Source organism: Poromitra crassiceps, assembly GCF_964638095.1.
Source record: "Poromitra crassiceps genome assembly, chromosome: 3".
Lineage (NCBI taxonomy): Eukaryota > Metazoa > Chordata > Actinopteri > Beryciformes > Melamphaidae > Poromitra > Poromitra crassiceps.
Genome location: NC_139625.1, coordinates 17,758,546 through 17,786,096, shown reverse-complemented (window position 1 = coordinate 17,786,096; position 27,551 = coordinate 17,758,546). Strand labels below are relative to the sequence as shown.

At 44.1% G+C, this 27,551-nt stretch overlaps 1 protein-coding gene across 1 annotated transcript in view; it reads left to right on the top strand.

The window, feature by feature from the left end:
* The window catches only part of LOC310773693 (FERM and PDZ domain-containing protein 4-like), a gene marked incomplete at both ends in the record, with an annotated part of 102,681 nt that overhangs the window by 67,939 nt on the left and 7,191 nt on the right, over window positions 1-27,551 (top strand). Inside the window, 9 exons of the mRNA XM_083633620.1 lie at window positions 3,926-4,077; window positions 9,762-9,864; window positions 12,136-12,181; window positions 15,262-15,366; window positions 15,723-15,830; window positions 18,372-18,503; window positions 21,217-21,336; window positions 23,098-23,234; window positions 24,766-24,892. Coding sequence (XP_083489746.1) covers window positions 3,926-4,077; window positions 9,762-9,864; window positions 12,136-12,181; window positions 15,262-15,366; window positions 15,723-15,830; window positions 18,372-18,503; window positions 21,217-21,336; window positions 23,098-23,234; window positions 24,766-24,892 — 1,030 coding nt within the window. The remainder of the gene's footprint in view (window positions 1-3,925; window positions 4,078-9,761; window positions 9,865-12,135; window positions 12,182-15,261; window positions 15,367-15,722; window positions 15,831-18,371; window positions 18,504-21,216; window positions 21,337-23,097; window positions 23,235-24,765; window positions 24,893-27,551) is intronic.

Sequence of the window (27,551 nt, the reverse complement as noted above, 5' to 3'; positions counted from 1 at the left end):
TGTATATGGTTCAACTGTTTGATAAGGGAAAAACATATAAATGTATATGGTTCAACTGTTTGATAAGGGAAAAACATATAAATGTATATGGTTCAACTGTTTGATAAGGGAAAAACATATAAATGTATATGGTTCAACTGTTTGATAAGGGAAAAACATATAAATGTATATGGTTCAACTGTTTGATAAGGGAAAAACATATAAATGTATATGCTTCAACTGTTTGATAAGGGAAAAACATATAAATGTATATGCTTCAACTGTTTGATAAGGGAAAAACATATAAATGTATATGCTTCAACTGTTTGATAAGGGAAAAACATATACATGTATATGCTTCAACTGTTTGATAAGGGAAAAACATATACATGTATATGCTTCAACTGTTTGATAAGGGAAAAACATATAAATGTATATGCTTCAACTGTTTGATAAGGGAAAAACATATAAATGTATATGGTTCAACTGTTTGATAAGGGAAAAACATATAAATGTATATGGTTCAACTGTTTGATAAGGGAAAAACATATAAATGTATATGGTTCAACTGTTTGATAAGGGAAAAACATATAAATGTATATGCTTCAACTGTTTGATAAGGGAAAAACATATACATGTATATGCTTCAACTGTTTGATAAGGGAAAAACATATAAATGTATATGCTTCAACTGTTTGATAAGGGAAAAACATATAAATGTATATGCTTCAACTGTTTGATAAGGGAAAAACATATAAATGTATATGGTTCAACTGTTTGATAAGGGAAAAACATATAAATGTATATGGTTCAACTGTTTGATAAGGGAAAAACATAATGTATTATGGTTCAACTGTTTGATAAGGTACAGTTAAGCTGAAAAACATATGGAGTCTCGACTGAGTTTCAAGATGGAGAACACGTTACTTCGTATCACAATAGCAATCGGCTCTCAACATAAGTCAAGTGTGACGTCTGTTATGACGTGTATCTCGTGACTCATCACCCCATCCTCAATAGCTAATCAGCCCCTGTCAATTTGACGTCTGTTATGGCGTCACTGCTGAGCCTATGACGTGGCAGTACATACAGCCATGGTCAGCACGTCATCATCCTCTCCCTGATCGTTCACCTCAGTGGTGGCTGGGCTGATCGTCTTCTCTGGAGCTGTGTTTTGCCCCACCCACCTCCCCAGTCCACCACCAACGTCTTGACTCCTGAAGAATTCCCTACGGGGGGGGGGATTCTCTATCTAGTCTGAGCAGATGCCCTCCTCTTTCACCACAAGAAGAAGGTCATCTTACCACGGAGTCATTACGCCAGAATTAGTCACCATGCTATTTTGTGACTAAAAGCTTGCTTGTCAAATTTTCCCCACTGGTCTCTCATGATTGAAATACATGTACAGTATGTGGTTCAACTGTTTGATAAGGTACATTTAAAGTCGAGGTGAACCCGTTCGTCACGTGCTTCTGAGTCCGTTTCAGACTGAAAACAAATTGAGAGGCGGACCATATACGGTGTCGATGATTTGATTTGGCAATTCTGTCGACTGGCTTTGGCATTGGTCAATCATGGGCGTGTTCCACCCCCAAATCGAGTGGGATTCAGCCTGTTGTCGTGCTATGCGAGTGGGATCCGCAGAGTACCAGGCAGCCAGCTGCTTCGTGCGGAGCGAGCGGACAATCCGATGCATGGGTGCTGCCCGCCCGCCTGGAATTGTATGCTTAAGAGCCATTTATAACTGGAAGCCCAGGTCCTGCATTCATTAAATGTCTCAGAAGAGCAGTGGCGCTCTGGGCCAAATTTGACTCTTAGATGAAAGTACCGGTACTACAGATTATGAAGTCGTGTTATGATGATTATCTTCTTATTGTGTAAATCACTTTGTAACTCCATTTCTTCTTCTCCTCTTGTTATTGTGTGACCTGACCACCTGACTAAATCAGCACCTTTCTAAGAATCTCTAGGGCCTGATGTGTCACATTAGGGCTGGGCGATATGGACAAAATCAACTATCACAATATACAGTACCTCGATATCGATATTGCGACAATATTGTAGGGCTCACTATTGGTGCTTCCATAAAATATTTGTAAGTTTTAGTAGTAGTATTTGTAGTTTTTTTGATAAATAATCATCAGTAATGTGGATACAACGACTAATGCGAGGAACCTGCTCCAACGTCAACCTCGACTTGGATCCTTGCCGATGGCAGCTTGACCAGGGGGTCGCAGGGGGGTCCCCAGCAAAATGAGTAAATTGTGTGATTTCACTAGGATTTCAATGACTAGAAGTTAGCCCAAGGAGAGAATGTAGTGCATATACTTGGTAATAGCGTTCACTCACTCCTGTTATCTCCCCATCTACTGTACATGATATAAAGACTAAAGATATAAAGACTAAAGACTCACCTTTTCAGGCTCCATCTGGGCCCTTCTTGATCTAACTTCGTTCTCTCTCTTTCAAAAAAAAAAAAAAAAACTAACCTAAACTTGTATCACTAACCTAAACTTGTACCACTGTTCCTTCAGAAGTTGTAGTTGTCATAGACTGTGCTCCATAGTTGATTGCTCTATTGCTGACAAAAATGTGTTATTGTAAGTCGCTTTGGATAAAAGCGTCTGCCAAATGACGTAATGTAATGAATATTATACTTGCACTGTTCACGTCATGACTGCGTCCAGTCACATTTTCGGGGGGCTGCATGCCGGGGGTGCTGGCAGGCTCGCCAGCCGCGGCGCACGTTTTCCGTTTTAGTGTGTAAAGGCAAATAATAGAACAGCGAGATCAGTCTGGTAAGTTCAGTAAGTTCAGTGTTTCTACAAATCATGCCTCAATGATCTCGAGGCTTCAAAGTCTTTATTTAAACTGTCTCCTCCTAAATCTACATTTCATGAGTGAAGTGGATTTGATAGGTGAAATGATTTTGGGTCATAGCTTTTAGCTGTCAAGTACATCGCAGGCAGGCCAACTATTGGGATTGCTGTGATACCAAGTGTGTTGCAAACAGGTGGTGATTTGAGGGTGCAGAGTGCAAAAAAAGTTCATCCTTGTTAGGGAAATGATGAGGGAAAATCTCTGCTTATCTGCCTGCAAAAGAGAGAGGATCTCTGAACCCTCTGTCATTTATTGAAACCTTCAGGGTGGAAATCTGCTGCAGTCTGCTTCTACATTTGAGGCTCTCCTGTATATAGTTTTACGAGTTTTGTTTTGTCAAGATTCATTTCTAGTTTAAAGGGAAAGTCACACAGTCATACACACGCACGCACACACGCACACACACACACACACACACACACACACACACACACATGCACTGGAACTATCATTAGAGCCCTAGGCCAGCCAAGTTTCTAAGATCTAATTGTGGCGTGTTTTTGATCATATTCTTCAAACTTTCGCACAATGGAATCTGCTGGAATCGAAAAACGTGGATGATGCTATCGTGAGGCCCCAAAACTTGCCTGGTCCCCTTTTCACTGGCCCACAACAATGATTCTCCTTTATTGTCAGTATTCCCCTAACCCTTACAAGGTGGTTGCACAACAAAGTAACCTGACTCTGCCAGATGGCGGAGTCAGGTTAACTCCAAAGAGCCCAGAACCGAAGGGGCCAGTGAAAGAGGTTGGACCGGGCAAGCTCCCGGGGCCTCACGGCAGTGATAAGGGAGACCCTCCCTTAAACACGAGGTCACGAGTTTGATCCCCGCGACAGCCATTGTGCCCATTAACAGCCACCTGTCTTGTGGAAGTGAGCCCCTCTCTGCTGACTCTCACTGCAGGTCGCCCTGGATGAAGAGAATCAGCCAAATTCCCCAACTCTAATTGCATCTAGGACAAAGTGAAAAGAGTCAAATGAGGCAGTTGCTCCCTATCTAGAAGAATGTTTTTTTTTTGCTGGCGTTCTGTTCCTCACTGTGCCCCTTCTCTCTGGTGTCTTCCAGCCAAGTGTCCACCAGCAGCTCCCTGGAGGAGGTGCGTTTGGATGGGGTGCCCCCCGCCCCGCGCCTGGTGGAGATGACGCGAGACCCCGTCCTGGGCTTCGGCTTTGTGGCTGGCAGCGAGAAACCTGTGGTGGTCCGGTCCGTCACGCCAGGTGTGTGTGTGTGTGTGTGTGTGCGTGTGCGTGTGCGTGTGTGTGTGTGTGTGTGTGTGTGTGTGTGTGTGTGTGTGTGTGTGTGTATGTGTGTGTGCGTGCACGTGACTACATGCAAACTCAATGGAAGGCAGCAAACATAACAAAGTAGAAGCAACTTCGATCAGTCTTCAGTCAAAGAGGTGTCAAGCCTGAGTTGACATTTTTCATTGATTTTTCAAGAAATTGACCCAGCACTCTAAAGCAAAAGCTTCTAGCAGGACTCTATCCAGCACCTGTACATTTCTCCTCCACCCGTACAGCAGGAAAAATGTCCCAACACTGACTCATATCAGCCGCACAAAATGATTCAATACTTTATTGCCATGTCAATAGAGTTTAGGAATGTGTCTTAAGCTGGGCATACACTGTACCATTTTAGAAATGTTGTTGTTCAATTGCTTCTCCTACTGTCTGCGATGTAAAGCCAACGCTCACGAGTTATGTGCTCACACTGTACCGTCAAGCCCGTGCTGAGTGCTCACACTGTGTGTGAAAATAGAACATAAAATGGCTTCTCGGTCGGCCCCTGTGGACTGTTCTGGCTATTATTGTCAATAAACATTCGTTTGAATTTAAGCTCTGAGGCAGACAGCAAGGCATCTGTCCCTCTCTCTCTCTCTCTCTCTCTCTCTCTCTCTCTCTCTCTCTCTCACACACACACACACACACACACATGCAGGTTAGCAGCACCAACAATCTAACAAGCCGTAATAACAAAGCTAACGTTAGATAAATCAGAACAAAAAATGACGCAGCTGAAGATCAATCGCTTTTTCCCTTTTTTTGTCTCGTTCATAACGGTCGTGATATGAGGAAACATCAAAGAGGCAGGTATGACGTCGTCACAGCTTGACCAACCTGTCAGGCGCATCTATGGTCAGGCGCAGCGAGAAAAAACGTAGACTGTATGGAGTTTGGGGAATGGACTCGTGGCTCTGCTTCAACTGTGTGATAAGGTGACCGGATTTCTGAATTGAGACGAGGAGTAGACAATCGGGGACAGCTCCCAGCCGGGGACAAGTCACCAAAAACGGGGACCGTCCCCAGAAATCGGGGACGTCTGTGCGAGGGCCTGACGACGGCTGACCTACGAGCGTCCAACGGCCGCTCGGGAGCGGTTGATCGGTCCTCACTCCCCCCCTGGACACTGCACGGCAAACGACGCTCCCGAACAAGCTCAAACCCCGCCCGACAATCAAATGAGTCGTGCGGCTCACAAATGGGGTCAGGAACAGGCTTCAGTGGTACAGTCTCTGCGTGGCTTTAGTGCAGCTCCACTTGAGAAAGACATATGTCCACCAAGAGCACGAGTGGTTCAGCTCGTGTGGCTCTAGCTCTAGCTGTTTTCTCTTGTGTCAAGCAGTGTCACCAAATGTGCCTCTGTGTCGTCCTGCCAAGTCACTCCACAAACCAGCTGCCTGGAGTCATTTTCCATCACCCGAGGCAACTTGGCCACTGTTACATTTTATACTTACACAATCAACAAGTCACTCCAAGTCCATTTAATTTCCCATAGAATTCAACAACCAGGGACACTTGTCAGCCAAGTTTGACAGCCAAGAAATGTTGGCTACGGCTGAACCTTTCACGGTCATCTGCCAATCAGATTTGTGTGGCTTCTACTGATGTGTCCCGACGACAAACAGATAAGAAGAGATGGATGTGACGATAACGTCCGTAAGACAACATGTTGAGGGACTTCCATGTCTTCCTGTGGGTGTCAGGTGATTGACAGTACGCAGACCGTAACATCATGCAAAGAGAAGTGTCCATGTGTGTGTGAGCAGAATTTTGTTCGGCCCACAGCTATGCCATTTTACTTATTGTATGCAACACATCCTCATACCAAAAACGACAGAATAAGTTGATTTCCAATTACTCCCAAAACAACATAGCTATAGCGAGCGAGTGTCTCTGTGTCTTTTCCTCATTTTTCCGATGCCACCGCTGCGGCGGTGACAGTGCCGCGGCTTGATGGTGACAGCGGCAGAGGCTCGGTGTTCTGGCGGCGCCGCACTTCCTGGTTGAAAACTGCACCGTGTTTCCTGGTTATGTTTTGGCAAGTAAAACGACTTGCTTAAGGTTATGGTTTGGGTTACAGTTCAAAACGGAGCACATCGGGAGGTGAACTGGGTCTCTCAAAGACGAGGATGTTATCGGATCACAATGTAATGTGGATCACATTATATTGTAATGTATTGTATCGAATCATATCATATCGTATTGTATCGTATCATATATCATATCGTACCCACCTTTTCATTTATAGTACCACTAACAGTACATCACCAGTCCTGCCTATTGGTTCATCACCATTGGAGGTACAGCTAGGAATCTCCAATACAACAGTGACATGGCTGCTAGTGCTCTTAAAATATCATCACATCCCTCCTCCTCCAAATCCTCCCCCCCCCCCCCCCTCCTCCTCCTCCCCCCCCCCCCCCCCCTCCTCCTCCTCCTCCTCCTCCCCCCCCCCCCCTCCTCCTCCCCCTCCTCCTCGTCAGTTCCAGTGGCTCCTGAGAAGGAGAGTGATTAGGCATCTCGATAATCAATCAGCATTGAATTCCAAGCAGACAATTGAATTAATGAATATTCTATTTACAGCCTTTGGCCAAGTGAGAGGGAATATGCATGAGGACACTGCAATATAGATTGATTCTTAGTGCACATTACATGCATCAGGGGGGATGCGCACGCACACACTCACACGCGCGTGCGCACACACACACACACACACACACACATTTGTAGATCGGTTTAAATTACCCTCATACCTACACGCACACAAACACACACACACACATTTGTAGATCGGTTTAAATTACCCTCATACCTACACAGTCACACACAAACACACACACACACACACACACACACACATTTGTAGATCGGTTTAAATTACCCTCATACCTACACAGTCGCACAGTCGCACACACACACACACACACACACACACACACACATTTGTAGATCGGTTTAAATTACTTTCATACCTACACAGTCGCACACAAACACACACACACACACATTTGTAGATCGGTTTAAATTACTTTCATACCTACACAGTCACACACAAACGCACACACACACTCGCACAGACATGCGCTTCACAGGTTCTCCCCGCTCCACTGTGATGTACAGCACTTCCATTCAGCCCTCCCTTCATTGATTCATTCACGCATTATCTTTGGCTAACAGACTGAAGCAGTTAGTGGCATCAGCCCGGCCGTAGGCAGACGTCAGGACAACTACTACTTTCAATCTATCCTGCTGCACACAAACACACACAATCACACATTATGCTGCTTTGATAGAGCGACACAGAAGTACAGAAAATCAAACTGAAGGGAGTTCCAGTGTACACTAACCTATGTCAGTGATTCATATCAAGGACCCCACATTTAGTCCACATAGAGCACCGCAGGAATGAGTCCGGAAGTAGCATGTTCGGATCTTACGGGGGAAAAGTGAATGGGGTTTTTAGAATGGGGATTTCACTTAAACGCCTCAAATAAGGTCTGTGGTTAAGAAAATCTTCACAAACGTGAATCACTTTTATGACTTTTGAAACGTAAATGCGTTTTTTTCTTAAACGTGATTTTTAGAAAAATGCTTCAAAAGGCATAAGAGTTCATTCATTTTTGCCAAGATTATCCTGCTGAACCCAAATTTCCACTCCCATAAACTTTTGTTAACCACAGACCTTATTTTATGCACTTAAGCGAAATCCCCATTCTAAAACCCCATTCACTTTTCCCCCATCTAATTAGATTTTGTCTCTCAGATTCACATCTGAAAATATGTTTTATTGTTAGATATGATTTAGTCAAGAAGAATTCCATGACTGTCCGTATTGTAGGTATAGAGAGATAACAGAGAAACTATAAGCAAAACCATCATTCTCCTACATTCCAACTTCATGTGAATGAATAACGCTGAAGTTGAACAATTTTGTCAATTTTCTGCGGACCCCCTGGAACACCCTCAAGGACCCCTGAACCCACGTTGAGAACCACTGCCCTATGGTGCTTTTGTGTGTGTGTGTGTGTGTGTGTGGGTGTGTGTGTGTGTGTGTGTGTGTGTGTGTGATTTTTATTTAACCTTTATTCATCGAGGTTCATTGAGATTAAGAATCTCTTTTTCAAGAAGGACCTGGCCAAGATGAGCAGCATAAAATTACACAAGTTACAGCCGCCACAACAAACATCTCATAACATTACAACACTATGATACACAAACATTCAGTGTTTCATAAAAAGCTCAATTAAACTATGAAGATAAACAATTACAACTTCCCAAAGGTCAAAGGTCAAAGGTCAAAGGTCAAAGGTCAAAGGTCAAAGGTAGTTTTATTGTCCCCGCAGGGAAATTGGTTTGCAGACAGGAGAATCTAAAAACACACGTAGTGCAGCACAAACACTAAAACAGGCACAAAAATACTCATATAAAACCACAAGGGCTAAAAACAAACAAACACTTAAGAGTCAAGATAAAACTACAGCTAAAAACATACATACATAAAACATAAAAGCACAAAAAAAGCACAGGGCAATGAACAAGTATCACAAAGTGCAAAAGGTAGCATCATAAAAAGTGCAAGAGTGATTAGTAAGGTGCAAACAGGCAAAGCCAGGGAATTATAGTTCTAACTGCCGTTTAGCAGCTGAATGGCTGCCGGGACAAAAGAAAGTTTTAGGCGCTTGGTCCTTGTCGCGGGCACTCTAAACCGACGCCCTGAGGGCAAGAGCTCAAATTCTGAATGGAGGGGGTGATCAGGGGCCTCCAGGATGGACGTGGTCTTCCTGATCACCTGCCTCTTGTAGAGGTCGAGGAGCTGGGTTAAGGTGCTCCCAGAAATCTTGCTTGCCACCTTGACTAGGCTACCGAGCCTGTTTTTGTTGGCCATGGTTGCGTTGCCGTACCAGGCCACCATGCAAAACATAAAAACAGATTCAATAAAACTCCTATAAAAAAGTGTCATGAGTTCAGAAGATACATTAAAAGATCGCATTTTTCTCAAAAAGAAGAGACGCTGTTGGACCTTTTTTGATGTGGCAGCAACATGTGAGTCGAAGCACAACTTGTTGTCAATAACAACACCCAGGTATTTGTAGCTGTCCACGATTTCAATATCTGTACCTTTAACCTTTAACCTCCCCTCCCCTACCTTTAACCATTGTTTTTAAAACATTTAATGAGACCAGCTCATGCTGTTTCAGGTCCTTCTGGAGGTCATTCCATGCCACGCCAAGTTGTGTGTGTGTGCGTGTGTGTGCATGTGTGTGTGTGTGTGTGTGTGTGTGTGTGTGTGTGTGTGTGTGTGTGTGTGTGTGTGTGTGTGTCAAGCCCCCAGGAATAGCGCTGGGCTGTGAAGCCATTTGAACATGGTGGCGAAGCTCTGTATTGCAAGTCACGTGACGCCATGGAGCCCAGAAAGGAAAATTCCCATCCACTTGCATGGGGACCCCGGCAGCTGTTAAACCCAGGGGAATTTTTTCCGGGTGTCACTCATAGTATAAAACGACTCTTTTAATTATCAACAAATTTTTTATGTTTACGCACGCACGTGTGTGTGTGTGTGTGTGTGTGTGTGTGTGTGTGTGTGTGTGTGTGTGTGTGTGTGTGTGTGTGTGTGTGTGCAGGCGGTCCGTCCGAGGGGAAGCTGATCCCGGGTGATGAGATCATCATGATCAATGATGAGGCTGTCAGTTCGGCTCCTAGAGAACGAGTCATCGACCTCGTCAGGTACAGTCTAAAACCTCACACCTCGTTATAATCTATCAGCACCTAATTGGAATCTATTACTCCAGTCAGGGTTTCACCCACAGTGGGTAGGGCGTCCGGGTATTGCAGTTGCTGATTCCCTGCTTACCCACACGAGGGTCACAGGTTCGAGCCCCGTGTTGCCGCCGGCTTGGTCGGGCATCCATACAGGGACAATTGGCCGGATTAAGGGTATGTGTCCTGGTCGTTGCACTAGTGCAGTGATCCTCACTATTTCTTCGATGAGACAAGACTGGCAGGACAAAGTCAATAGGAGAGCCACTTTTACCGCAAAACACCAAAAGCCACCCCAACCAAGCACATCTGCCTACCATTTTTTTGTGTTTTATTGTTTTCCACACACACACACACACATACACACACACACACACACACACACACACACACACACATATACCAGTTTCCCCTAGAAAATCTTTCAGGCCTGGAGGGATTTCGAAACGTACCCCGACCGCAACGGTGGGGGCCGTCGGTGGGGGCCGTCGCTGGTGACGCTAAAGTTTTAGCTAACCTGTTCACATCTATGTTCGCAATGGCATCCCAAGTATCATCATACTATTATGGGATGCGATGCGAACAGTTGTATTATGGGATGTGTGTTTCCCAGGCAACGACACACGTTGACACATTTTGAAACAGCGCTGCACGCTGGCACAATACTCCTAAAAGCAAAATGCTCGTTTTGAATGATTTGGCACCTTCTATTACTGTCAACACCAGTATTGTTGTATTGTTATAATATGCCATAAAGGTTTATTGAAATTTTGGGGTGAGCAGGGGGGGGGGGAAAAAAAAAAAAAAAAAAAAAAAAATCTAATTGCAATTTCTTAGAGCCGCCAACCAAAGCTTCGAGAGCCGCAAGCGTCTCGCGAGTCGCGCAATGAGGAACTAGGCACTAGTGCCTCCCCTGGTCGGGGCGCCTGTTCGGGGGGAGGGGGAACTGGGGGGAATAGCGTGATCCGGCCACGCGCTATGTCCTGTGAAACCCCTCGCTGTCAGGTGAAAAGAGGCGGCTGCCGACTGCACATGTATCAGAGGGAGCATGTGCTATAGTCTACACCTACAACTCACCGATTGGCAGAGGGGGTGGAGCAACGACCGGGATGAAAAAAAAAAGAATCAGGGGGTTTTACAAAAACTGGGAATCATATTCAAGAAAAGTCTTCTTCTGTCTAATTTAACAAGTTATTATTTGGTGAGTTTGAGATTCAGACACATGTGTCAAGGTAAGGTAACATTATGTGATGATCATGACTTTAAGAATCTGTAGACCATAAAGATAAATCAACTTTTTATTCCAGTCTACAAGCTGTAACATTATATGTTGTGTCATTAATAATATCTGCAACCATTTTGAAACATTTGAAATGGGAGATTGATCACTGGTTTTAGCAGAAACAATCCCCGCTAGCTAAGAAACATTATAATGGACAAAGCTATCATAATATGATCAGTATTTTCACAAAACTGTTGAACAATGAATATCAGTCCTTTTGTCCAAAATGCTCACAGAACTCTGGCCAGAAGGAATAATGTGATGTTTTATCAATTAGATTATAATTTAATTGTTTTTTCTTTTAATTTGTCTGTTGGTGTAAATTTTACACCAACTTTACACTGTAAAACATCGAAGGCTGAGTGAAAAGCATGTTTTCTTTTTAGTAAACAGAACACGTCTAATAAATATTGCTCTGACCTGTTTGAGTATTTTCATTGCATATTAGTCATGCTTTCCACGCAGCTTTGTCTGCCTAATGCATAATTAATAGAGTTCTGTGCAACAAACAAATGGAGCAATATTCAGAATAACAGAACAAAATTAGAAGCTGTTTACTGTTTCAGTGCACACATTGCAAAAAAAGCTGAAATTACGTTTCGGTCCACAGGAAGCGCTGTCACATGATTTTTAAATAAATAATAAGGTGTGAATGTGTATCTGTGTGTGTATGTGTGTGTGTGTGTGTGTGTGTGTGTGTGTGTGTGTGTGTGTGTGTGTGTGTGTGTGTGTGTGTGTGTGTGTGTGTGTGTGTGTGTGTGTGTGTGTGTGTGTGTGTGTGTGTGTGTCTCTGCAATGTTACAGTATGCGCTTGCGAGTTGTGTTTGCCGGGGGGCATCTCATTCCATTTTCATCCAAGCTAATAAAGTCCCTGCTGTTTATCAGCCATTGTTCACTGCGATTGTTGTTTTTTGCTGACTTTGTTGACTGTGTGATTTGTTGTCTTCTCGCTCCAGGAGCTGCAAAGAATCCATCATGTTGACTGTTGTCCAACCGTATCCTGTGAGTAGATCGGCTCTGGGTTAAAGGAACACTTCACCCAAAAATTTGAATTCAGTCATTATCTACTCACTCACAAATGTAATTACTGTGTAATTACATTTGGTGTTCATGTGTAATTACAAATAGTTCATATAGGGTACCTGTAAAATAAATAGTTATAAATGAAGTTCATATGTAGTTACATTGTAACAGACCTGTAAAATGGAGTGAGTCTGTTCAACTGTAGTTCATTATGTAATTACATGGAACGGGACCTGTAAAGTGGAGTGAATCTATTCAACTGTAGTTCATATGTAGGTACATGGTACCGGACCTGTAAAGTGGAGTGAATCTATTCAACTGTAGTTCATATGTAGTTACATGGTACCGGACCTGTAAAGTGGAGTGAATCTATTCAACTGTAGTTCATATGTAGTTACATGGTACCGGACCTGTAAAGTGGAGTGAGTCTATTCAACTGTAGTTCATAATCTAGTTACATGGTACCGGACCTGTAAAGTGGAGTGAGTCTAAGCATGTTTATGCACTTGGAGCACCAGATGGGTGCATCAGGACAAATTGGATCATGCCAGATACATTATCATTAGTAGACAAAAAAAATTGCTCAATCAAAAGTACATATTTTATGACACTTTTATTGTTCCATTGTGGCAAAGCTCACTGGTGCGCAAGAAAGCAAGATTATTACAAACGTTGACAATTATTTGCAATTGCAATGCGACCCATGTTTGCGGTAGTTACAGTATTTACTGTGCACAGGTAAAGCGGAGGTAAAGCGGGCTGTCAACTAATCACTTTGGATAAAAGAGATCGCTGTTTCGATCCCAGGCTCCTCGATCCACTCCACATGTTGAAGTGTCCTTGGGCAAGATACTGAACCCCAAATTGCTCCTGATGGCTGTGCTAGCATCCTGCATGGTAGCTTGCCACATTGTGTGTGAATGTAGCCATATTGTAAAGCGCTTTGAATAAAAGCGCTGCATACAGTAAATGCAGTCCATTCATATGGCCTAAATATAATGTTTTGTATTGGATATATATTTGTATTGGCTCCTTTATCTGGGTCTTCTGTACATTTTGTATATTTAACGGTGCAGCATATAGTATAGTTAAACATCAATATATCATTGTCAGATAACTTGTGATACCTTGGTATAATCACTGTCAACAAATAACACCATGGTGGAGATGATTGGTACTGGTAGCCTCTTTCTAATAATGCCAATGCTATTGTTCTCAAAGTAAAACCGCATTTCCCATAAAGCTTTGCTCCCTGTCACCAAGACAAAGGTACTTACCGTAAATTCCGGACTATAAGCCGCGGCTTTTTTCCCGTTTTTTGGCCCCTGCGGCTTATATAACGGTGCGTCTTATCTATGGATTTTTTCAGAAAAAAAAAAAAAAATACAAATAAAATCTCTCTTTTTTAGCACTCTTTCTAACTATAAATCCACTTCTGTTTTAATTTCCTCTCTTGCCCTCTTTTCACCACACCGCGGACACTGTGTGCACTGTAAAAATAAACAACGGTGGTGTTGTGTTATGTTGTTTTGTTGAAATGTTACGGTAATACGGTAAATGGGAGCTTCCTCAAACAGCCATCTCTTTCCCGACAATCCCCTCTGTGCGTGACCACTTACATATGGTAATTACGGTAAGCAAACGGCCACTCGGCCATCAACTCCCTCCCCCGACTACCAGGAGAAAATCACAAACTTCGGCGAATTCACACAAAGGAAGATCAAGGAATATTCCATCGAACCGGAGCAGATCATAAATATGGATGAAGTGCCTTTGACGTTCGACCTGCCACTCACTCGGACTGTTAACAAGAAGCGCCCTGGAGGATTCTTTCACCAAAAAAAAGCTTTGCTCGTTCTCGACAGCATGAGAACGAGCAGTAGAAGCAACACTCTCACTTACCATGGGGAAGGTACGCAGAAATTCACACGACGCAGCTTTCAAGTTGAAAGCAGTCAATCTCGCATTAAAAGAGGGAAACAGAGCAGCCGCGCGTAACCTGGGCATCGATGAGTCAATGGTGAGGCGTTGGACGGTGCAGCAGGAGGAACTGTCTCAGCACGGAATATTATAGGAGTGTGAAAACATCCACAATCACCAACGGGTTCCAAAACGCTGGACTGCTGCGGGATGAAGAGGATGACGCCGCCACAGCTGGCGCTGAGGGCCGTCAGAGGCTTCAGAGGCTGTTCGATGCCGACAGTGATGAAGAGGAGTTCGTTGGTTTTGAGTGACAATGAAGGAGAGAGGAGAGTGGTTGACGAAGCCACCCTGAACCTGTTCGTTTCCGACACTGAAGATGAGGACTTTGGTGGTTTCAGTACGCAGGAAGAAGAGGAAGACGAGGATTAGTGACTTGACTTCTCTGGTTACAGGTTTGCTGCACATATAGCCTATTGTTGTGTGATTTTGTCTGGGGATTAGTGACCTGACTTTTGTTTTGTTTTGTTGAAATGTTAATAAATGGGAGCTTCCCCAAACAGCCATCGCTTTCCCGACATTCCTCTCTGTGCACGAACCCTTTCATATGGTAATTAAACATCAAAACACCCGCGGCTTATAGACCGGTGCGGCTTATAGAAGAAAAAAATAGTCAATTTTGGTCCCGCGGCTTATAGACCGGTGCGTCTTATAGTCCGGAATTTACGGTACTTGTTCAGAAGCTTTTCTCTCTGGCTTTACTGAAGAGGCTAAACGTGTTGGATGTGATTTTGGAAGTGAGCCTTTCCCTCCGTCCATCATCTGCCACTCTGACAGCTTTCACTTCATTTGTGTCGTTCAAAACCATCCAGCAGATTTCCTGCCAAATGCCCCCTGATGGTTAAAAAAGAAAATGCGGTGTAGATTCCGGTCGAGGCTGCCAGTCTTCTCAGCAATGGCCTTGTTTGTTTACATGTATCATGTCTTTTTCTTCATTTTTGTGTATTATGTGTTGTCTTTCTCTTACTGTCTCTCTCTCTCCCTCTATCTCTCCCCTCCCTGCATCTCTTTCTTCCTCTCTCTCCCTCCATTTATCTCCCCCCCCCCTCTCTCTCTCTCTCTGGCCGGTTGCCCCGTAGTCCCCTAAATCAGCGTTCATCAGTGCAGCCAAAAAAGCCAAACTCAAGTCCAATCCGGTCAAAGTGCGCTTTGCAGAGGAGGTCATTATCAACGGCCAGGTTCCGGTAAGTTATCGCTCTCTTACTGTCTGTCTGTCTGTCTGTCTGTCTCTCTCTCTCTCCCTCCATCTCTCTCTCTCTCTCTCGCTCTCTCTCTCACTCACACACACACACACACGCTTATGTATTGACCTATATAGCAAACGCCAGATGGTTGCCATTCGCCATATAGGACAATACAGCGGTTGTCAGAGAGCCAGGACAATCACAGAAAGGTGTTGGTAGAGTATAATTTACTGTGATTGACAGTTTACCTGCTTCCTGCCCTTATGTGTTGAACCTGGCCCATCTGCTACTGTCATGGAAATCAACATTAGCACTCAGAAGGACACGGTGGTCTGATCTTATTCCTCCTCCTGCAGAACTCGGTGAAGGACAACTCTCTGCTGTTCATGCCAAATGTCCTGAAGGTCTACCTGGAGAACGGGCAGACCAAGTCTTTTCGCTTCGACAGCAGTACCTCCATCAAGGTGTGTGTTTCACCCCCCTTAAGGCACACTTGACCCTTCCTACAACATTAGGAGCCTCCGCTGCATCTAATTATAAAGGGAGGAATTAGTTTAGACAGTGAATTATGATTATGTCTTGATGCACACACACGAGAGCTTGAAATTGAGTATCAGAGTTCACACTTCTTGCGGCCCTGGGGCCTGGGGCCTGGGGCAAAATGCGGCCCCAGGGCCGCACTCAAAGAAAAACAAAACGACCCCCAAAAACTCAATAAAAGGCAGAATTATGTTAATAATTCTCATCTGCTACAACCATTGGATTTGTATCACTATTATATCAGGAGATTAACAAGAAATTACCAATCACAACGGGAGAGAGGGTTACCCGCGAAACCCCTGCGAAAATCAGGAGTGTTGGCAGGTATAATCTCCAATGCGTGGCCCTTCGCTTACTTGATGTAAGTCAGTATGGCCCTCAGGGAAAGAATGTTGCCCACCCATGTGCTAGAGCTTGACATTGAGTATCACTAGTTGAGAGTTCACACTAGAGCTTGACATTGAGTATCACTAGTTGAGAGTTCACACTAGAGCTTGACATTGAGTATCACTAGTTGAGAGTTCACACTAGAGCTTGACATTGAGTATCACTAGTTGAGAGTTCACACTAGAGCTTGACATTGAGTATCACTAGTTGAGAGTTCACTCTAGAGCTTGACATTGAGTATCACTAGTTGAGAGTTCACACTAGAGCTTGACATTGAGTATCACTAGTTGAGAGTTCACACTAGAGCTTGACATTGAGTATCACTAGTTGAGAGTTCACACTAGAGCTTGACATTGAGTATCACTTGTTGAGAGTTCACACTAGAGCTTGACATTGAGTATCACTAGTTGAGAGTTCACACTAGAGCTTGACATTGAATATCACTAGTTGAGAGTTCACACTAGAGCTTGACATTGAGTATCACTAGTTGAGAGTTCACACTAGAGCTTGACATTGAGTATCACTAGTTGAGAGTTCACACTAGAGCTTGACATTGAGTATCACTAGTTGAGAGTTACAGCCAAGGCAGAGGAATGTATTTGCATTCACATCAGAATGTTGTTTGAAACAACATTCTGGGTACAATTATAGTTGGGATCAGCCCAGCACTACCACAGTAATCCACTGGGTGGCTCTCGCTCTGTTGTTTAGGGCAGTGGTTTTCAAAGTGGGCTCCAGGGACCCCCAGGGGTCCTTGAGGGGGTTCCAGGTGGTCCCCAGCAAAAATGGGGGTACTTTATGTTCACTATAATTCCATCCATAAAGTAACACAATGACAGAATGTATGACTATTTTGGCCATGGGTTTCATACACTTTCTGTAAGAAAGCATCCAAAAGCAAAACATCTTGTCAGATATGGGGGACCCTGGGACAAAATCTTATCAAATGGGGGTCCGAGGAGCTGGGTCAGTTTAGTGGTCCTTGACGTGAAAAGGTTTGAGAACCACTGATTTAGGGAGCAGGAGAGCTTGTTCACTTCCCATGACCAAATATTTCTCAGCTGCACTGCGATAAACAAATTAATTAACGTGTAATGTACTTTAATATTGGGTTGTAAAATACCCCGCTCCTCTTTTCATTATAGCTTATGTCATTTTATTGCATATTGCATATGGACCCAGTGGGATTAAATCCCTTACTCTAGTAGTGTTGATATCATACTATTCCTATTACATTGTTAAAATCATTCTGTATGTACATATACACTGCCAGTCAAACATTTGGAGAGCGCATTTTCCTTTATTTCCTACTATTTTCCACATTTTAGAATAATAGTAAAGACATCAAAACTAGGAAATACTTGAATTATGCAGTTCCCAAAAAAGTGTTAAACAAATCAAAACTCCTTCTTAAACTTCCTCATATATTCTTATATTTCAGCTTCTTTAAAGGATAACTAAACCCTAAAATGCATTTCCCCCCCAGCCGTAAACTGTTCCACTGTATAATTTTCATGCAGCGAGAGTGCCCTCTAGGGGTTGAAAGCTACTTTTGCAGTTGAGTCTGCCCATTGGCTGATTTCAGTTCCGATGAAATCACCAAGAACCCTGGCGCTTTCCCACCCAGAGTCAGTCTAAGCCCAGAGTCAGTCTAAGCCCAGAGTCAGTCTAAGCCCAGAGTCAGTCTAAGCCCAGCTCCCCAGCTGAGCTGTCCCACCAGCAGCTCAGCTGACAGCTGGGCTGCTGGTGGGACAGGTCAACTGGGTTGAGACTCTTGATTTGCATTTGGAAAGAAATCCATACATAGGATCAACGTAAATGCATTTCAAGTATTTAAGCAAAAGCCTTTCCATCAAAATGGCTTTAAGATCATGAAGAATAGAACATTCAATTAGGTGTGTCTACAATTTTCATTGCTAGTGTAATAGGTATGTGTATGTTGGGGTTGTCTCTAAATAGTTCAAATATCGTTCAGCGTGCACAGATATCATACCGACTTGTAACCGTACGTTTTCATATTCAGTACTCATAGTCCCCCACTGAGTTCTGATTTTCTTTTTTCTTGGGTTTGTCTCCAGGATGTGATCCTGACCCTCCAGGAGAAGCTGTCCATCAAATGCATCGAGCACTTCTCCCTGGTGCTGGAGCAGCGGGCGGAAGGCTCTGGAAGCAGACTGCTCCTCCTGCATGAACAGGAGATGCTTACTCAGGTAGGAACCAAAATCTCTCTCTGTTGCAGGTTCGAGCCCCAGTGTTACCTCCGGCTTGGTCGGGCGTCCATGGCAGGTGGGAAGCCGGATAAGGGTTATGCGTCCTGGTCATTGCACTAGTGCCTCCTCTGGTCGGTTGGGGGTGGGGGGGTGGGGGGGTGGTTGCTGTTCGGCAGGGAGACGAACTTGGTGGGTGGGAGCGTGATCCTCCCATGCACTACGTCCTGCCAGGTGAAAAGAAGTGGCTGGTGACTGCACATGTATCAGAGGAAGAATGTGCTAGTCTACAACTCTCCCCAGATCGGCAGAGGGGGTGGAGCAATGATCGGGACGGGGGATAATTAGTAATGTACAATTGGGAGAAAAAAGGGGGTAAATCACCTCCTCCTGTTTCTCTGTTTGCATCCTCTTTTGCTCTCTCTTGTGTCTCTCTTCTCATCTCCCTCTCTGTCTCTCTTACACACACACACACACACACACACACACACACACACGCACAAACACCTACACACACACACACACACACACACACACACACACACACACACACACACACACACACACACACACATGCACACACTCCTGCTCAGTATTCAAGCAGCATCGAGACCCCAGTGTCATTTATCAGAACTGGCACAGCAGGGGCGACAGCTCACATTACACCTACCCTCCCACACACACTCCCATACACACACGCACATGCACACACACACACACACACACACACACACACTCACACACACTTATACACAGTGCCCGCTACATTCTAATGAGGGTGTGAGCTCACAAGAGGACAATTTTGATATTCACACCGCACAGTTGAAATGTGAAGCTCTGTACGTGGCACGTCGTGGCACGCACAATGGCAGCTGGATATTTGAAATAAACGTTTTCCAACGTCCTTGATCAATTGAATTGTTTTAATATTAGGTTAAATGATCAATATCTAAGAGACAAGGTTTTGCATTGAATGAGGAAGAGAATAAGAGGCACACAGACGCTTGCTTTGTCAAAAGAGATTCACAGCCACCACAGGAGCACAGACACAACAACAAGTTGGCTCTTTCTGGAGTATTGCTGAGGTGTTGCACCATCATGCCTATGGGTTATAAAATGACACCTGGATACTTCTACTACTACGACTACTACTACTACTACTACAACTACTACTATGACTACTACTACGACTACTACTACTACTACTACGACTACTACTACTACTACTACTACTACTACTACGACTACTACTACTACGACAACTACTACTACTACTATGACTACTACTATGACTACTACTACTACTACTACTACGACGACTACTACTACTACTATGACTACTACTACTACTACTACTACTACTACGACTACTACTACTACTACTACTACTACTACATTACATTACGTCATTTGGCAGACGCTTTTATCCAAAGCGACTTACAATAACAATTTTTTTGTCAGCAATAGAGCAATCAACTATGCAACACAGTCTATGACAGCTACAACTTCTGAAGGAATAGTGGTCAAGTTTAGTTTGTTTGTTTTTTGTTTTGTTTTTTTAAGAGAGAGAGAAAGAAGTTAGTTCAAGAAGGGCCCAGATCAGGGGTGGGCAATTATTTTTCATGGGAGGCCACATGAGAAACCCAGATTGTTGCCGGGGGCCGAACAAATATTGTCATGCCGTAACCCAGGAACTTTGATGATAGAGAGGACCACAAAAAAATGTCCTCGCTACCAGAGGGCCAGATTTTGCTGAGGCCTGGGGGCCGCCGGTGCGAAAAGATTTGGGGCATTTGAAGTCTGGTTTAGAGGAATAACTCATTTTAAATTAACAGTTGTGATGTCATTATTCAGTCTTAAACACCAATATTTGAAACTTTTCTCACTCACTTCTATGTCACCACTTGCTCTCCCTGCAAGGCTTGAAGTTATTTTTTTTGACCACCTGCCAATATGGCTGCTAGATTTTAAAGTTACCAGCTAATTAGAATTTCCACTAGCCAAAATGTTTTTCTTGAAATAAACCAGAATATGAGTGGGTTAATGTAAGCATAAGTATCAGTAAGTGGCCCGGGATTCTCAAAGCCTGTGTTGAGGGTCACACACAAATGCACTCTTGAAGCTAAATAAATCCAAAACCAACAAGTTAATTATTTACATTTTTACTTCAATGTAGAACAGTCATTTCTTACACATGAGATTACTTTTAGCCTTTTATCCATAAAGATTATTGAAAGATATTCCATATATTCCAGACTGAAATATTATAACAGAAGTGGAGTATTGGCCAGAATGATATGAACATTTGGACACTTATTCAGTGGGTATCTTGCATGTTGCGTTCAGGTGCACTGTAAAAAAAAAAATATATATATATATATATATATATATATATATATACTTTTTTGCAATTCCAGTAGTAGTAGTAGTAGTAGCCTACTACTAGTAGGCTACTAGTAGCCTAGTATTAGTAGCCTACTACTAGGCTGCTGCTACTACTACTACTACTAATAATAATAATAATATTACTACTAGGACCACTCCCACTACGACTACTACTCCTACTACTACTACTACTACCAACACCACCATACTATATATCAAATATTTTCTTCTTCTTTTCTCAAAGCATGTTTTTGTTGACTTTCTTGACTGCTTTTCTCTATATATGCTGTATTTCTCTCTGTGTCTCTGTCTCCCTCCTGTGTGACTCCAGGTGACCCAGAGGCCTGGTTCTGACAAGATGAAATGTTTCTTTAGACTCAGCTTTGTGCCCAGGGACCCGGTGGAGCTGCTCCGGAGAGACGCTGTGGCGTTTGAATACCTCTACGTACAGGTGAGCAGCAGTGCTGCTAGGGTAGCACAGGCTTCAAACTCACTTGTACTGCCCACTGTAGCTTCGACTATGATGAAACGGGATCCTGAATCATCTCACCTCTGGGACCCACAGGGATGGTTCCTCAGATGATTTTTGGTGGTGGATACGGCGCAGTGGTGTGGCCATTCAGCCTTACCGCCCACATCCCCCTAGCCACTCCCCCTTAGCCTGGGTAAACCCAGCCTCCACGTGACCTCTATCTATGTGCTATCAGTCACATAGCACATAGATAGAGGTCACGTGGAGGCTGGGTTTACCCAGGCTAAACGCCACAACAGACTCGTCCGTCCGCCTCGAATTGGAGCCGTCTCGCCGTCTGCCCGGTGCCAGCGAGCCCTACATGCTAGGACGTCACTACACCCTCCCTCCTCCTGTGGAAGCTCCATGGGAAAATGGCGGCGATTGAGTGCAGGCAGTCTGAATGAAATTGAATGTAACGTTCCCAATTCTATGTATTAAATTAAAAAAAACGACCCTCAACATTTGGGAAGGCTAAGCCACACAACTAGTTCGTTATAATCTAACGTCATGTTTCGAAGGCGACTTTACGACGATGAGGATGGTAAGGACTCAATCACATCAGGTCTCCGCTGACTACCTCGGAGATCTCTGTTACAGGCCCAAGGCAACGGCCAATCACAACTCTCGTGCAGCTGACGTCACGCACGTATCGTCGCCGCTAAGTTACATTTTGGAGCAGCCCCCGCATGACGGCATCCACCCGGGGAGGGGAGGGCGGGGCAAGGCTCTGACGGACGAGTCTGTTGTGGCCTTAACTCCCCCTACCCACGCCTCAAACCCTGACTCTCTACGACCTTCCTATCCCTAGCCGCACCCCCTTCACTAAACGTCTGTGAGTGAGTGAGTGAGTGAGTGAGTGAGTGAGTGAGTGAGTGAGTGAGTGAGTGAGTGAGTGAGTGAGTGAGTGTCTGGGCCTGCTTGCCAGCGCAGTGGGAAAAGGGATAGAGAATGTATCCTTACAGTGAAAACAAAACAAAATCGTGTTCGGAATGGTTCACTTATTCACTCACTCACTATTCCCCATGTAGTGTTTATCATATATGCTAGTGAACTATATGGGGAAGGTAGGATCAAATGAGTTTCAGACACGTACACAGATTTCTTTTCTGAAGATCATTGCGTCACAAGATGCACCGAGTATTTATGTGACGCAAGCCCAGTATTAATGGCACTTACTGGGCTTTACAAAAACATACACAAGCTAGGCTACTAACGTGTTAAATACAGAAAAAGCAGTTATTACTTACATTTATAAACGAAATTAGCGCTGGCAGCCCTTACTTCTCCTGCTCCCGCCATCTTGCTTAAAAACTTTCTTCTTCTCCTTTGGTAAAGGCGGCCACATTGCATTGTGGTATACAGGTGAAAATTTAGGGTACATTCGCTGTTCACTAGAAATCGCTGTGCATTGTGGGTATTTTATAGTGGACTAAATAGTTAATCAAATTAACAGTTGAGAATTCGGACACACACACACACACACACACACACAAAGGCGACATTGTTTGTTGTCAGAGATCACCATTTTGCTCTAGCAAGCTCGGTTTGAATTCATCTTCAAGGTTGAGAACAACTTCTTTCCCCTCAGCAAGGAGGCACTGCTTCTTGAATTGCCCCATGGACAGATGATGCGGTACTTGGCACGGTCAAATTGACACAGGGATTCTTACGAGACTATCCTTCCTGGTTGTGCCGTAGAGTTGCAACGATGTGGTGTTGGAGCGCTTCGGCCCGGAGCTGAAGTACGACGCCACGCTCCGATTGGCCGCGCTGCAGATATACATCCTCACCATGACAACCAGACAGAGCCAGAAGGTCTCGCTCAAATACATCCAGTAAGTTTGTGTGTGTGTGTGTGTGTGTGTGTGTGTGTGTGTGTGTGTGTGTGTGTGTGTGTGTACTGTGTATGTGTGTGTGTGTGTGTGTGTGTGTGTGTGTGTGTGTGTGTGTGTGTGTGTGTGTGTGTGTGTGTGTGTGTGTGTGTGTGTGTGTGTGTGTGCGTGTGTGCGCATGCGTGCGTGTATGTGTAGATTTTCTATACATAGATGTAGCCTAGAGAAAATCGACATGTTTATACAATTGAGTATGTGGACTTTGTCTGTTTCAACTCAAGTTCTGTGTCCGACCACAGCTATGCCGTTTTATGTGCGATCGGGCTGAAACCTTCAGGGTGTGGTAAAGGGCACCTGTGCGGGTGACCTGATGGAGCTGGATTTTCTAATTAGCTAATGATGTGATGTCATCAGTGATGATGTCAAAAGTGATGTCATAAGGGTGCGCACACGCACACACACACACACACACACACAAGGAGGCATTGTGGCAAGACTGATCAGTGATGTCACACACACAAGGAGGCATTGTGACAAGACTGATCAGTGATGTCATAGGGACACACACACACACACACTGATGATGTCATCAGTGATATCATAATGGGGCACACACACACACACACACACACACACACAAGGAGGCATTGTGACATCACTGATGCAATAACATTAAGAGCAACACACCCACCCGCACGTGACAATAGGGCAGGCAAGGCCGAGCTACGGGCGCGGCCGCGCCGCAGCCGAGCCTAGTTCTATACAATTCCCACAGAAGCGGTAAATCTGTAGATTTCCTGGGAAATCTAGATTCCTTGCCTTTCATGCAGGAGGGCCGCGGGTTCGTGTCCCGCATGTGGACATGCCGTGTCCGACGTGTTCAGTTTTCTAAGCCAAACGCAAAATAGAACCTTAAGCAAGTTGTTTTACTTGCCTCAACATAACCTGGAAAACGCAGCGCCGTTTTCAACCAGGAAACACACGTTTCTGGAAGCCACGTCCGTCCGGTCGCGCGCCACCGGGCAGGGCTTGCTATCTTCATCCACATCTGCTGGGAAATGTGCAATTAAATCTACAGATTTACCGCTTCTCTACATGTGTACCGTAACATAGGCTGCTTTAGTGGAGCTGCTCAGGGCCAATCGCAGAGAGAAGTGGTCTCAGATCCCAGGTATGAATGTGTTTAACTACAGTATCGATGAGAAGAAGGTAGTTGCTGAGAAACAGCACGCTCAGCAAACCTTTGCTAGGAAAGTAAAGTTACAAAAGTCACAAAAGACAGTCTGAATAGTACTAGAAACTAGAAACAAAGCTGCTGCAAAAACTGTGAGGACGTGATGTTATCGGGAATCGCTGTGGAGAAGCACGTTCCCGACGGAGACGTCTCCTCCTGAACGTCGATTACAGTACATTTCCATTACCGGCAGCTTCACTGAGACTAAACCAGTCTTGGAGCCTCACTCACTCTCTGGCCTGGTGGAAAGCACTTCTCCGAGGGTCACTTTACCCGCCGAAATGTGTGTCCTCTCCGCAGAAAGGAGTGGGGTCTGCCCCTCTTCCTGCCCCCTGCGGTGCTGTCCAGCATGAAGGAGAAAAACATCAAGAAGGCTCTGACGCACATCCTCAAGACCAACCAGAACCTCGTGCCTCCAGGGAGAAAAGTAACCAGCACTAATTGTCTTTCTTTGCCCTTGTTAATAAACTCCTGTCACACACACACACACACACGCACGCACGCGCACGCACACGCACACACACACACACACACACACACACACACACACGCACGCACGCACACACACACACACACGCACGCACACGCACACACACACACACACACACACACACACACACACACACACCTTTCTCTTCCTCTCTATGATGCAATATCCTTAAATAGCATCGCTGCCAAGCTCAACCTTGTAAAGTTTCTCACCCTTGTCAACCCGAGACCCTTTGCCAAGCTACCACCTTGAATGTTAATGCGACAAACTGCTTCACAGTGCAAGCAGCCACTAGTCCTCTCTGTCTTGAACAAAGTGGCCGAAGACGATGACAGACAATTGAATCATTTCTTGAAAAGCTATGTTGCTAGAAGCAAGAACCCAACACCTTCAGTTATGCAACAAATGAAAAGTTGACTGCAGCTCACATCAGCCGCCGCCACCCAATTATTAAGTCACTTTGCCATACGTGCCACCTATTGCTACAATACCATTGGTGCTAATAATAGCGAGTAATCACTTAACTCCATTGACTCTTAATGGCCATGGAGTGGATGTGGCAATGTTGTGGAGCTAGGTTAAAGTTTACCCAGCTTTATTCATAGTAAATATCATAGTAAGTGTAGTATCACATTGAGTCTGACCTAAGTTATACGAGTTAGTTGAGCATTGATCTGTGTTTACATTGGTAGTTCTGACGCCATTGATGCCATAACGATCACGGGAGCATAGTTTCACCTACATGGAAATAGGCAGATTAAAGGCAGAGGAGATGGACAGTGTTGCCAGTTAGAGTGACATTGGCCGTATGGCAGATGTGATCAAATCTAATACATAGATAACATAATGGGCTATGGGAGCACATTTATCATGACAGACAATCTGATCATTTCTGCATTGCTTCATAATAATAGTATATAATAAGATCGATCAGATGTCTGGTGAGAAGGATTTCGATCTCTCCCCTTCATGCCCAGAGCAGTGTGTGATGAGGTGGCAACTCATTTGTATTCAAACACTGACAGTTGATATCCGGTACTATTCTATACTATTATATAAGAAAAGTAATATCAACTAACTGAAATGCAATCGCTCAGTTCTCGCTCCGCCTCCATCAAAGAAGCCGTCAGACTCATTCCGTTTTGGATTTGTCTTTTTTCCCGTGGAAAGATTGAGGCATAGATTTGATATAAAACTAAATCATTTTTTTAAATAATGAAAACGTCTGTTTCAGTCAGCAGGGTCAGACGTCCCATTAGCCTATTGTTACAGAAACCGAATGGTGAGATGAGGTATTGCTGGAATCATTCGATTGTGGATTCGGTATAATCCAAAGAGTAGGTAGGCTACAATGTCTAGGGAGTGTAGCCGTGTTGTGTATAGTTCTGATCATGTAGAGCAGTGGTTCCCAACCTTTTTACAGCAAGTACCACCTGAGAAAGTAGTTGGCTCTCCAAGTACCACCATATGACCGACGTTAAAATACAGTCTATTCAGCTATGCACAGTTCATGCAGGAGGCAAATTTATTGCAAATAACAGTATTTATTGTAAACAAAAAATAAATATCAACTGTACAGTGTGTGTGTGTGTCTCTCTCTCTCTCTCTCTCTCTCTCTCTCTCTCTCTCTCTCTTACACACACACCAAATTAGTAGTATTATTTTGATAGATAAACATGTTTTACAATTGATTTTCAAGTTGGGTTTATTTCATAATTTAAACATTGGGATTCCAGGGATCAAGTACCACCAGCAGAGGGGGGCGCAAGTACCACCTACCTTGAGAAACACTGCCAATAATATTAATTATTATTATTATTTCACTTTCACATGTTTGAAAACTACTACTAATGACCACCATGGAGTTTGCACAAAAAAAAAAAAAAAATTATTTTTCACAGAGCCTTCCAAGTACCACCAGCAGGGGGCGCAAGTACCACCTACGGTACGCGTACCGTAGGTTGGGAACCACTGATGTAGAGAATTGAGTATCGACGGTTTTAACTCTACAACATAAACGTTCCAAATTCTCCCTAGCTTACTTACTGTTGCAGTGTTTGCTAACACAAAAGCTGACAGGAAATCAGCTAGGTTTCAAACTGTTCCCAGCAACACAATTCAGTGAAAAGCGTATATTTAAGCAATAGATCACGACAGGCCGTGGTATATGCTTATTATACCACACCTAAGGGTCGTGCTTCACCCTTAGGTGTGGTATAATAAGCATATATCACGGTCTGAAGTGATCTATTGCATTTATAAGACAGTTACCAAGTATGGCAATACGTTATTCTTATTCTTATTATTTAAATGTCTTAAATCACTGTTTAAAAAATTAGAAGAGCAAAAATGAGGTGAGCTGTCATGTTCTGTATGACTCAGGCTGAGTCATAGGACATGACAGGTGGTCAGGGCAGTGAGTGGCTCTAACTGTGGTATATTGACTGTGGTACAGTATATCCTCAATATACCACAGCTGTGGGCCAATCAGATTGCTTGATTTGAGAGAGCCGTTTTATAACGAGAGTTAGATACTGTGTGTGAGATGTTAAAATTGACTGTGGGCACGATTCAATGGGAGGTTCATTATCCTATA